The sequence below is a fragment of the Meles meles genome, chromosome 3 (genome assembly GCF_922984935.1).
Source record: "Meles meles chromosome 3, mMelMel3.1 paternal haplotype, whole genome shotgun sequence".
In the NCBI taxonomy this organism is placed as follows: domain Eukaryota; kingdom Metazoa; phylum Chordata; class Mammalia; order Carnivora; family Mustelidae; genus Meles; species Meles meles.
Genome location: NC_060068.1, coordinates 143,531,049 through 143,542,886, shown reverse-complemented (window position 1 = coordinate 143,542,886; position 11,838 = coordinate 143,531,049). Strand labels below are relative to the sequence as shown.

The window sequence follows — 11,838 nt, the reverse complement described above, 5'->3', positions numbered from 1 at the left end:
TTAATATGACAGGCACCATTTCTGCCAGGAAAAATAGTATTGCTATAGAGCAGTGAACATCTTTGGATCCTGTCTGCAACTTCATTAGGTTCTTATGGCTTAGATATTTTTTATTCTTTCACCATTTATAACATGAGTGCTCATACAGATATTGAAGAGGGTTCACTCCTGAAATGAGTTCTTTGTCGCATATACATCAAAAAAGCTCTCAAAGCATAGATCTGATCTTCTCAAACGGATTAACACTTTCAAACATAGGTGTGAAAAACCAAGATTCAAGTTCCACCACTGCCGTCTGAAACACTTGGGGTGAGAAAGATAAAAGTTTCAAGGTCAAAGCTCAGTCTTCAGAATCGTCTTCCTTCACCAATACCATCAGAAGAGTTCACCTGGGCTTCTTCAATCAAAGCCATTAACATGGTGAAGTTTTCTTCTTTTTCTTTGTTTTTCCTAACAGCTGGGGCTTATGTGACTCCAGAGTGTAAGTATCTTCTAGACTTACCACATTTGGGCATCAGATGAATTTCTAGTGATTGTGTTGTTATTTAGAAATGAGAATTTTTCCCCACCATGTCTATCCCTTGAAACTGTATTATAAATTATCATACTTATTATGCTATTTTATATTATTATTAAATTATATATTGCATATTATATATAATTTTATATATTATTAAGTGTACTCTACATGTATTTATTGGTAAAATTATTATAGCTATTATAGGTGATTGTAGGGTGGTTTTTTTTAATCTTGGAAATGATATAATGACTGTCGGAAGAAGAATTACATGAAATAATCTGCTTGGGTCTTTCATATTGAATCTTTGGGTTTTCTTCTGTAGGTTTCGGCATGGAGATTATTGGAGGGCGAGAAGTGTCGCCACATTCCCGGCCATTCATGGCCTCCATCCAGTACCACGGCCACCACCTCTGTGGAGGCGTGCTGATCCACCCACAGTGGGTGCTGTCCGCGTCCCACTGCCGCACCCGGTGAGTACCTGCTCTGACCTTGTGCGTTTGACCTCCACTGGCTGGAAGAGAAGCTCACCTCTCCCCGGAGAGAATTTTGTTTTTTAACATTCTAAGTTTAAGGAGCACAGTCATGTTTGATGAATACAGGTGTAATATGAAAGGGTACGAATAATGGTTCAATCATATATATGTAGATCCTTTTAACTGAAATAGAGTTAACACATACTATTAAATTAGTTTCAGGTGTACAACATAGTGATTCAACAATTATGCACATTATGATAGGCTCACCACAATGGAGGGCATTATATTATTGACTTGATTCCCTGTGCTGTAGGTTTCCGCCCTGTGACTTAGTTATTTCATAACTAGAAGTTTGTACCTCTTAATCATTTGCCTATTTTGCCCATGCCCCCCCCCCCAACCCTCCCCTCTGGCAACCACCAGTTCGTTCTCCATTAATGTGAGTCTGTTTCTTTCTTTTTTTATTTTTTTCTGTTTATTGGGGGATTTTGGTTTGTTTTTTAGATTCCACACATAAGTGAAATCATATGGTATTTGTCTTTCTCTGGCTTATTTCTCCTGACACACCATCCTCTTAAGTCCATCCACACTGTGGTGAATGGCAAGACTTTCATCTACCCTAGCTTCTGTGATCACAGACCAGCTGGTGGAGTCGACTTACCTTCTTGCCCATCCACATTTTCTGCCCTGGGTTTTCCTATTCAGGGAAAGCTGGGCCACCTTTCCCAGGCAGGCCACCATTGGACAGTTCCAAGTCGTCCGTCTGTGGAAGGCCAGGGAAGGCGGCAACAGTAGTGAGTGGAGCGGCAGCCTTCTTGACCTTGTTAGACAGTCTGGGTTTGCATCTCCCCTTTCCCATTTTATGAAAGGGGGATAATAATAGTAGCACCTGCTTCATGGGGTTTGGAGGATTAAATAGTGTCTATTTAAATATTTTAGTATGCTTAGTGCATAGTAAACACAAATAAGTTGCAGCCGTTATTGCTATATGTGCGAGAAACCTGCTTTGTTAATGGATTTTTAGACCCCTTATGGTAACTCCTCTGCCCCGCCTCCCTCCCCAAAGGCCTGAGGCACACAGTTTGGGAATCACAACCCACAGCATTATGGGGGCAACAAACTTCCTGGCAGAAAAAGATAGGGGGAAAAAAAAAGTTATAGATGATTTCTATAAGGAAAGAAAGAGGTATTTTTCTGAGATACTTAGAATCTAATAGCTTTTCTCAAAGCACCTTTCAGTCTGTGATTCTCTTGCTTCAGCTAAAAAAGTCCTAAGCTCTCCATGGGATGCTGCAAACTTTGCAAAAGGAAAAGCCATAGAAAACCAATTTGGTGTTTTTTGTTGCTTTGTTTACCTGCTGGTTTGGGGAGGTTTGGTTTTTGATTTATTTTTGTTGTTTTTGTCTCAATGTTTCTTTCTTCTGTCTCTTGCCTGAATAAGCCAAGAAGAGATGGGGCCTTCTTTTCTTATAAACATTATAACACTTCACTTAAGAATCTCTTAACCATAATGGTTTGCTCTCCAGGCTATGGAACAACTGAATTGTCTTTCGTCTCCATTTTAATAAGATAAGACACAAGTTTAGAAATTTTGAGGCCTGCACAAAATGAGAACTTCTGTTTTGTTTCTAAATAGCAAGTTACTGATTTCCAGTTTAATAAAGCTACTTCATTCAAATGGGGTGTTAGCTGCCATAGACATCACCCCCATCACCTCTAACCTTCTCAGAGTACTTGTCTCCTGGGGACTAGAGAAGCAGAGGGTGACTATCAAGAAATGTTCATTCAATTCAAAATATGCACATCTTCAAATATCCTTATGGCACACAATCAAGTGGATTCTAAGCTCCCCAAATACAAACCTTGACTTATAAATGCTCAAGACAGGCTGGATAGAAAGAAGGAAATAAATTGGAAGACTTTCTTTTTTTTTTTTTTCCCCCAAGCCAAAAACACAGTGTGTGAAGTCCTTCACAAGCCATATAGTGCTATCCAAAAGTAAATAATATTATTCATTTGAATTTAAAATTTTGTCAAGTGAACTTGACTCAAGAGGAGTGGGTCCTCAAACTGACAAATCGGGGAAAAGAACTCTTGGAATGAATGAATGAAAGAAAGAAAGACAGGGAAGAAGGAAGGGAGAGAGAGAGAGAAAAAAAAAGAAAGAAAGAAAGAAAGAAAGAAAGAAAGAAAGAAAGAAAGAAAGAAAAAGGGAAAGGAAAAACCAACTCTTGCTAAATACCATTTTAAATGGCCAGAGTTCAAAGAACTCCAGAAGATGTGGATCAAATTTCCTCTCTAGGACACTTGGGTGTAAAAATGTAGGCGGATTGGTGCTTGGAAAAATATTAAGCTTTATGAAATCCAAAATATTTATGAAATAGTTTAATGGTGGCTTCCCACAAATGTACTCCCAAGTATCCTGGGGGAATAGCTTACTAACTCCAGCCTTTGCTCTCAGCAAAACGGTAAAGGAGGCCAGATCTGGGGTGCCCCCTTCTCCCTACCCAACCATCCATGCAGCTCCTTACTGTGCCTCTTGTTCCCCTCTATTAGTTGCTTTGCCAAGTATAAACAGAAACCGGTAAAAAAGCTTCTTGTCTAATCTTATTTTCAGCGTTTCAATTTATCAGAAGCAAAACTCTCACTAACCCTTTTTCACTGTCTTCCTGAATTTCCCCCCTCACTGAGTACCCCCTCCTCTCACCTGTCTGGACTGTAATTAGATGAGCCTTCCCCTCTCCCCGAGCTCCTTCCACATGGCCTACCCCCATCTCAGACAGCCCCGGGCATCCAGAGTAGAATGGTGTAGATTCAGGATCCTGGGCTCAAACCAGCAGAGCTTCAATTCTCCTGCACTTGCATCCTGGAGCCTCCCCTTAATACCTGTGGGGCTTCCTCAAGTTTGGTCATTTACCTGAGCCTCAGTCTTCTCATCTGCAAAGTGGGGTAATCCTAATACCTCCCTCACAGGACTGTTGTGAGGTATAAATGAGGGACATTATGTAAAATGCTTAGCACAAAACCTGGCGAAGCACAATCACGTACTAAGTGTTAGTTCATGTCATCATGTTATTATCTGTATGTCCCGTGGTAGTCACTGAGACACAGGTCTCATGATCTGGGCGTACCGAGGATGGGACTGTAACAGCCCCTCTCTGACAGCCAACTAGCTCCCTCATGTCAGACTAAAGAGACCTCCAGGGAGTCAGGACCCTGTCTTTGTCAGCCCTGGAGGGGGTGGGTCTAAGCAGAAACACAGCTCAGTGCAGGGGCAAAATGGCAGAAGAAATAAGAGGCCTGAAGGGGCTTGGCACGGGGCTTCCAGAGTGTCATGGAAAGGAGCACTGGACTTGGAATCACAAAAGCTGTGTTTGAGTCCCTGTTGCCCTCCTTATCCTGTGTGTCACCTTTGGCCAAAGAATCTGTCCACCGGGGCGCCTGGGTGGCTCAGTGGATTAAGCCGCTGCCTTCGGCTCAGGTCATGATCTCAGGGTCCTGGGATCAAGCCCCGCATCCGGCTCTCTGCTCCGCAGGGGGCCTGCTTCCTCCTCTCTCTCTGCCTGGCTCTCTGCCTACTTGTGATCTCTCTCTCTGTCAAATAAATAAATAAAATCTTTAAAAAAAAAAAAAAAAGAATCTGTCCACCAATGAAGACTATACAGGGCATCAGCTTGAACAACTGAAAGGCTCTTTTGAGGCCCAATGGAAATGAGGTTTCAACAGACAGAAAAGGATTACTGTGAGCAATACTTTGGTTCAGGCTCTGCATGTAGTTCTGTTCCAGGTTAAGTCATTCTCCAGACAATTCTGCAGCAAAGACCTCCTGTGGAGAAGCCCTACAATAAACAAGTGAAAAACACAGGGATTATTACATCTTTGTGAGCTTAAACCTGGGTTTAGCTAAGGAGGTGGCATCCTAGAACTCAGCTCAGGTAATTCCAGGTATCCAGTGGGCAGAAAAATTGACCTTTGTATTGCAGATTCTAGCTGAAGCGTGCCAGGAAATGGAAGGTCAGAAAGCACTCATGGTCTGCCTGTGTTGTGCTGGGTATTAACATGTCCCAGTGGAGACAAAAATAGCCAAAATATTTCCAAGGCATTAACTAATCAAGGACTTTGGTAAAAAGATGAGGAAAACCAGAAATGCTCTCAGCATCCATCCCCTAATCAAAATTCATCTTCTCCACCTGGATGTGTACCCCACAGCCTCCCTTTGTTTGTTATTTATGCATGTTTCCATCTTTTCTGTTAAAGCAGTAGTCCTGGGGATTTGCTATCATTCTCCACCCTGCCTCCCATCCACAGTTTGGGTTTAATGAGTATGTTGAATTTGAGTTTGAATCAATCCTAGGAAATCTGATCCACATCCTTTGAGAAATTTCATCCCCATCCTGATTTTGCAATATGCAAGCTTTTCAACAAATAGAGCTGAAATTCCCCAAATAAACCAAAATAAACTCTTTTGGTAGAAACCAAAGAGTGGTCATTCCTGGCAGTCACAGTCCTGCCAGAGGCAAACCCACCCCACCATAGTCCTGAGCTCCTGCTTCAAACCTGAAATAATACTTTCTTCCTTTTTCTGTATGTTTCTACGCCTTTTAATTCTTATTAATCTTTATGAATCCATATGTGGGAGTATTTGTGTGTTTTTATTCTAACTGAAGTATAGTTGACATACAATATTATATGAGTTTCAGACATACGACATAGTGATTTGGCAATTATGCACATCATGAAATGCTCAGAATGATAAGTGTACTTACCATCTGATATGGAAGTTATTGCAATATTATTGACTAAATTCCTTGTGTTGTATTTTTCACCCCCTTGAGTTATTTTATGACTGAAAGCTTGTGCCTCTTAATTCCCTTCACCTGTTTTGCCCATCTGCTCACCCCTCCCCTTTGGCAACCACCACTTTGTTCTATGTGTCCGTGAATCTGTTTCTGTTTCTGTTTGTTTGTTCATTTGTTTTGTTTTTTAGATTCCACATATAAGCGAAATCCTACGGTACTTATCTTTCTCCATCTGACTTATGTGAGTGTGGGTGTTTTTATTGTAATCTGTCTTGATCTGTCTTTCAAGTCACAATGAGATAGTTATATGTAAACAAGTGTAAGTCTTTCTAGAATCTTCCTTGCTCTCTAAAGGATTTGAAGCAGCTTTCTCAAGGCACACATTAAAATGGGACTTTTTTTTAAATCTGCCAAACACCCCAAGGTGTTGTCAAGATCTCAAAGAAATCCTTCTATTTGCATAACTAGATATAAATGTAGTTTTGTTCGACATGCAGGAAATCAAACCAATTTTGGTACAATTGAAATACTGGTACTGGAGCTCTATATGACCAGGGATAAGCAAAACAAAACAAAACAACAATTGTTTCTTTATCTGAATCACCTGTTTCTATCCTGTAAGTCTTCACAATGGAGTTATCAATGGCAACTAACCCTACAGTGTCTTTATTTCAAATCAGCCATGATTTTTCACCTTGAGGCAAGTTTTCCTTTCTTGTCCAGATTATCTTTCTAATTGACAGGACAGAACATGGCATATCTGGCAGCCACATAATGGATCTTATTCTCCATATTGCCTTGAGGTGAGGTCTAGATATACCAGATTAGCAAATGCTGAGTTGAGTCTTTACCTTTTAGTTATTAAAACACTTAAGGTTGGGAAGATGAAAGAGCTCTGGAGATTGATGGTAGTGATAAATCAACAATGTAAATGAATTTAATGCCTCAGAACTGTACACTTAAAAATGTTTTAAATTATAAATTTTATGTCTATTCTACCAAAATTTTAAAAATGAACAAAGGTGGGTATACATCTCAACCCACAGCTGGAGAAATGTAATTTCTTTTTACATAAATTAACATAATTTTGTTGTAAACTTGATCTCAATTAGAATTTCAATCCTTTTCACCACAGCAGGATATAAGTTCTGATATTCTTTTGCAATACTAGGGAATTCAGGTGGGGTGGGTCTAAGAGCAGGTCTTTGGGCCCTTGGTATTGTCCTTTCATGCTTGGGTCCATTAAGACCTCCATCACTCCACCTAACCCAAACAGGTTGCCTTGGAGATGGTCCTTGTTTCTATATGCTCTCCACCATTTGTACTCCCTACTGGGGTCCTTGGGACTCATTCTGTTACTTCTATTCTCTTTGCTTTTTTTTAGGCATGAAAAAGTCCAGTTTTTCAAAGTGATTTTAGGAGCACACTCTCTCTCAAAGAATGAGTCCTCCAAACAAACATTTGAGATTGAAAAATTCATACCATTCTCAAGAATCATATCATATCGTAAATCAAATGATATTATGCTGATTAAGGTATGTAGTGTTGCCTTTCTTCAATTTCTCTAGTATCCTTATACACCGTAGTTCAGCTGTTATGAACTATGTTATGTTTCATCCACATAAAAACATTTTGTTAGCACCATCCCCATATTTGAGGTAAACGTGACACATTCTATAAGGGCCCCTTTTACTTCACGTACTGCCTTGAAAGAAACCAGAATTTATCACAACTGCACTAGGTCTTTGTTTAAACAAAGGAAAACAACCCTGATGCTCACATAATGTGGGAGGCGGAACATCCCAACAAGCCCAATGATCCCCACTGAAAGCTTTTTTCCCCAAATGCTTTTATCATTAGCAAATGAAAAATACAAGTGCTTTATACAGCCAAGCCAACCAAGTGAATTTAGGGACACATAAGTGAGTTATAACTTACTCTAGACCATACTTAGTCTAGTCCAAACTTAGTCTAGACCATACTCAAGGATCTTATCCAGCAGGAAACAGCCCAGCCCTCAAAGTCATGACCTATGGATGTTATTCTGCAGAAAACCATCCAATGAAGAGCAAAGGCCAGTTTGCTTAAGACTGGGCAAAATTCCTGCTTTGTCTAAGCTTCCTCCCCGAGCATCATTGAGCTCTACAGGGATTGGAGAGTATTTCGGAAAAGCAACAACCACAAATATAGCTGCAGGCTACCACCAAAGTAGATTCAAGAAGAGGGAAGCCTTCCTAGACCAGAGGGACCACACATACATTGCTCAGATTAATAGCAGAATACTACTGGGGAAGAATGTAATAATTTATGCTCTTTTCAATCTGTCAGCTTCACACGGCTGCAACCCTTGACAAACATGTCCAGCTGCTCCACCCAAACTCCAAAAATGATATCAGAGCTGGAACAAAATGCCAGGTTACTGGCTGGGGAGCCACTGACCCACACTTTTTAAGGAACTCAGACACCCTGCATGAAGTCACCGTTACAGTCATAAATCGAAAACTTTGCAACAGCCCAAGTTATTACAACCACAACCCTATTATAACTGAAGACATGGTATGTGCAGGAGATGCCAGGGGCCAGAAGGATTCCTGCCAGGTAAGAGCCCATCAATCAACCAGGCATCTTAAACACTATGTTGCCTGCAGTCCAGACTCCATGTGCTCCCTAGCACAGACAAGAGGTATGGAAAGCAAAAATCAGGACTTCAGAGAGTTCCTCTCCATTCCTGCACTAAGTCCTCTATTCTTTCTCATCTACCAATGTGAATGAGTCATAAGAACTTCACCAACACATAAGCACTCGTTAAAGGTCTGTGAATCAGGATGATAGACTGCATCTGGTAACTTTTACAGTCTTCTTGCAAGGGATCTTCCTGTCCTTAGAAAGCCTACCAACTCGGAGGTCACTAGTGTTGACTAAAAGATAACATCCCTTCCACACCTCCCCATCCCCCCAAACCCACCATTGTAGGTAATCAATAGAGAGGTGTCGGAACATTCAAATTCAAGAAGCTCAAATATATAGATGGTGTTGACAGACTGACTAAATGGAACAGGAGTCATACTTCTCAGAATCTCTCGTTTCCTGAAGCAATAAAAAAATAATAACAAAAATAAAAATAAAAATAAATTGTGTGTGTGTGTTTGTGGTTAAAAGTGACACGTAGCACAGCTGGATTACTAATTTTTTTTTTTTTATTTGACAGAGAGAGAGGTCACAAGTAGGCAGAGAGGCAGGCAGAGAGAGAGGGAGAAACAGGCTCCCCACTGAGCAGAGAGCCCGATGCGGGGCTCAATCCCAGGACCCTGAGATCATGACCTGAGCCGAAGGCAGAGGCTTAAACCACTGAGCCACCCAGGCGCCCCTGGATTACTAATTTTTAAGAAACTAAAATGCACTATTGATATCATACTATATGAAGTCTTCTCGAGGGGAGGCCATGATGCTTTCAGAGACCCTGAGTATCTGTAGTGCCCCAAGACTGTCGTCCTCCTCAGTCTCTCTTTCCCGGGCAAACAGAACCTTAAGCACTGCGGTTGGTGATGGGAGTGACCGCAGAGGCAAAGATGGCTCTTCAGATCAGAAAGCCCCCTCTTGTCACCCTGTCACTTTCTTTGACAGAATTGTAGTTACATGCTTAGTTCTGAGTCCTCAGGAATCCCTTCATGGGGCAAGTATTTGCAAAGTGTTGTACAGGTGCAGAGCATTATTTTCAATCACAGGAGAATGCAAAAACGGGGAAACAAAAATAAGACAGAGTCCCTGCCATTGATGTATTTACTATGATAAATTTCTCCTTTAGGCCTCTCTCAGTAGCAACTTGATTTCAGATCCGTGGGTTCCAAAATGAAATCCACAATTTAAACATCTCTTTCGTTTCAGCAGATTCCTTTAAACTTTGCACCTACTCATTCCTTAATGAATAAAGTTCTATAGCCACTGATTATCAAGGGTTTTATATATATATATATATATATATATATATATATATATATATATATAGTCCTAGACTGAGACAGGGATATGGACAGAGAGAGACAGACAGACCAACCCACAGATGGACAGAAACATGGTCCCAGACAGAGATAGTGACACAGACAGACAGATAGAGAGAATCATTGCCTTAGCCAGAGACAGAGACAACCCGCACTGAGTAAGAGGCTATATATAGGGCACTTTTCAGGACACAGAGAAACCAAGGATCCACATAATAATCCTTTGAGTAGTGGGTATTTGATGGTAGAAAAAGTTCAAAAGCTTCTCACCAAGTATCTATCTATTTTTTTTCTTTCTAGGGTGACTCAGGTGGCCCCTTGGTTTGCAAAGGTGCCTTCTATGCCTTAGTGTCTGCAGGTCATAAATGTGGTGAGGCCAAGAAGCCTGGAATCTACACCCTAATAACCCAGAAATACTGGGCTTGGATTAAAAGAAAGCTTGCTCCGTCTCATGCAAACTATGACCGCAAATGATTTTCTTGGATCTACCAGTTGCTTGTTTTGTTTTCATAAGATGTTCTAGAGGCCACCTTTGTCTTCATACATAGCTGGATGTAAAGTGGGGCACGACTAGGGTCCGCTCCTACCCCCCTAGGACTGATCTTGTCAAGGAATCAAGCTGTCTTTCACATCTGTAACTGCTGTTTCTACTACGCTGATTTCATTCTGAATAAATTTAGAAGACTATGTCCTTGTCTTTATGGAGACGAGATACAGCAGATGATATGCTCCCCGCTCTATTCACACCCCCCAAAGGGCAAAAAACCACACCTTCAGCCAGGCACCACCTTCAACCAGGTTTTGCTGTGATCTCTGCTGTGATTTTACCCTAAATTACATTTTTAAAATAAGAAACAGTACATTCAAACCCGCCAGTTCAAGTGAAGAAAGAATCATCAAGGCTTATACACATATTTAAGACAGTACTTATTATTGATTTCTGTCATATTGTGTTCCACACAGGATTTAAGGCAATGTACAAAATACCTGTGATAAATCCGAAGGTGGGATTAAAAATAAATTTTCCTCAAAAAATAAAGACTAGAAAATATTATATGATCCAGAAATTCCATTGTGAAGTATTTATCTGAAGAAAATCAACACACAAGCTTGAGAAATTATCTGCACCCCCTACCCATGTTCAATACAGGATCACTTACAATGGCCAAAATATGGAAGCAAGTTAAGTGTTCATCAACAGAAGAATAGGTAAAGAAACTGTGAGATAGATAGATAATATTCAGTAATATATATAATGCATAATATATTATACATATATACATATATGTATAATATGTATATAATGTGTATATATAATATATATAATATTCAATCATAAAAAAAGATGAACTCTTGTCATTTGTGACAACATGGGTGGGCCTCGAGGGCATTATGCTGGGTGAAATAAGTCAGAAAAAGACAAATATCCTATGAACTTTCTCATATGCGGCATCTTCAAGCTCATAGATACAAAGAACAGATTGGTGGCTGCAAGAGATGGGCAGTTGGGAGATGAGAGAAATGGGTGAAGGTGGCAAAAAGGTAAAAAAATAAAATTAATCATAAATAAATAAATAAATAATTTGGCGAGGAAACTGAAGCAAGGGGGAATTGAGACCTTTGAAGAAGATGAAGACAGGAGTTCTCCTACCCAAAGGGCCACCCTTTTCTTCCAACGCTGTTGCTAGAAGGAGTCGTAGTTGCCCCTTTTGTTTCACATGAATCAAAGCAAAAAGAGCAACACAACCAGTTATATGAATGACAGGATCCAGGAGATAAAAAGAAACTTATCTGTCCAGAGGCAGGAACGCTGGTGCTGGCACTGGGCCTGGAGATGACTGGGGTCTGTGTAGAAGGATGCCGTGTCAGGGTTCTCAAGTCCCTACCGACTGTGTCAGACCCGAGAAGATCCCTCAGTAACACACATTGCCCCGACTCCTTGCTCAGACATTTAGACTGAATGGGCTTGAGGTGGGCCTGGAAGTCTGCGCTGTTTAAAAGCAATTCAACTGATTCCGATAAATGGGCAAATCACAAAGCCCCTA

General features: G+C 40.6%; 1 protein-coding gene across 1 annotated transcript; it reads left to right on the top strand.

Annotated features, from left to right (window-relative positions):
- The first annotated feature begins 326 nt into the window (after positions 1-326).
- GZMK (granzyme K) lies at positions 327-10,832 on the top strand. The gene is made up of 5 exons (XM_046000140.1): positions 327-481; positions 843-990; positions 7,180-7,330; positions 8,124-8,393; positions 10,094-10,832. Exons 1-5 carry the CDS (start codon positions 418-420, stop codon positions 10,265-10,267), a joined length of 807 nt encoding a protein of 268 aa, XP_045856096.1. The 5' UTR covers positions 327-417; the 3' UTR covers positions 10,268-10,832.
- The last annotated feature ends 1,006 nt before the right edge of the window (positions 10,833-11,838 follow it).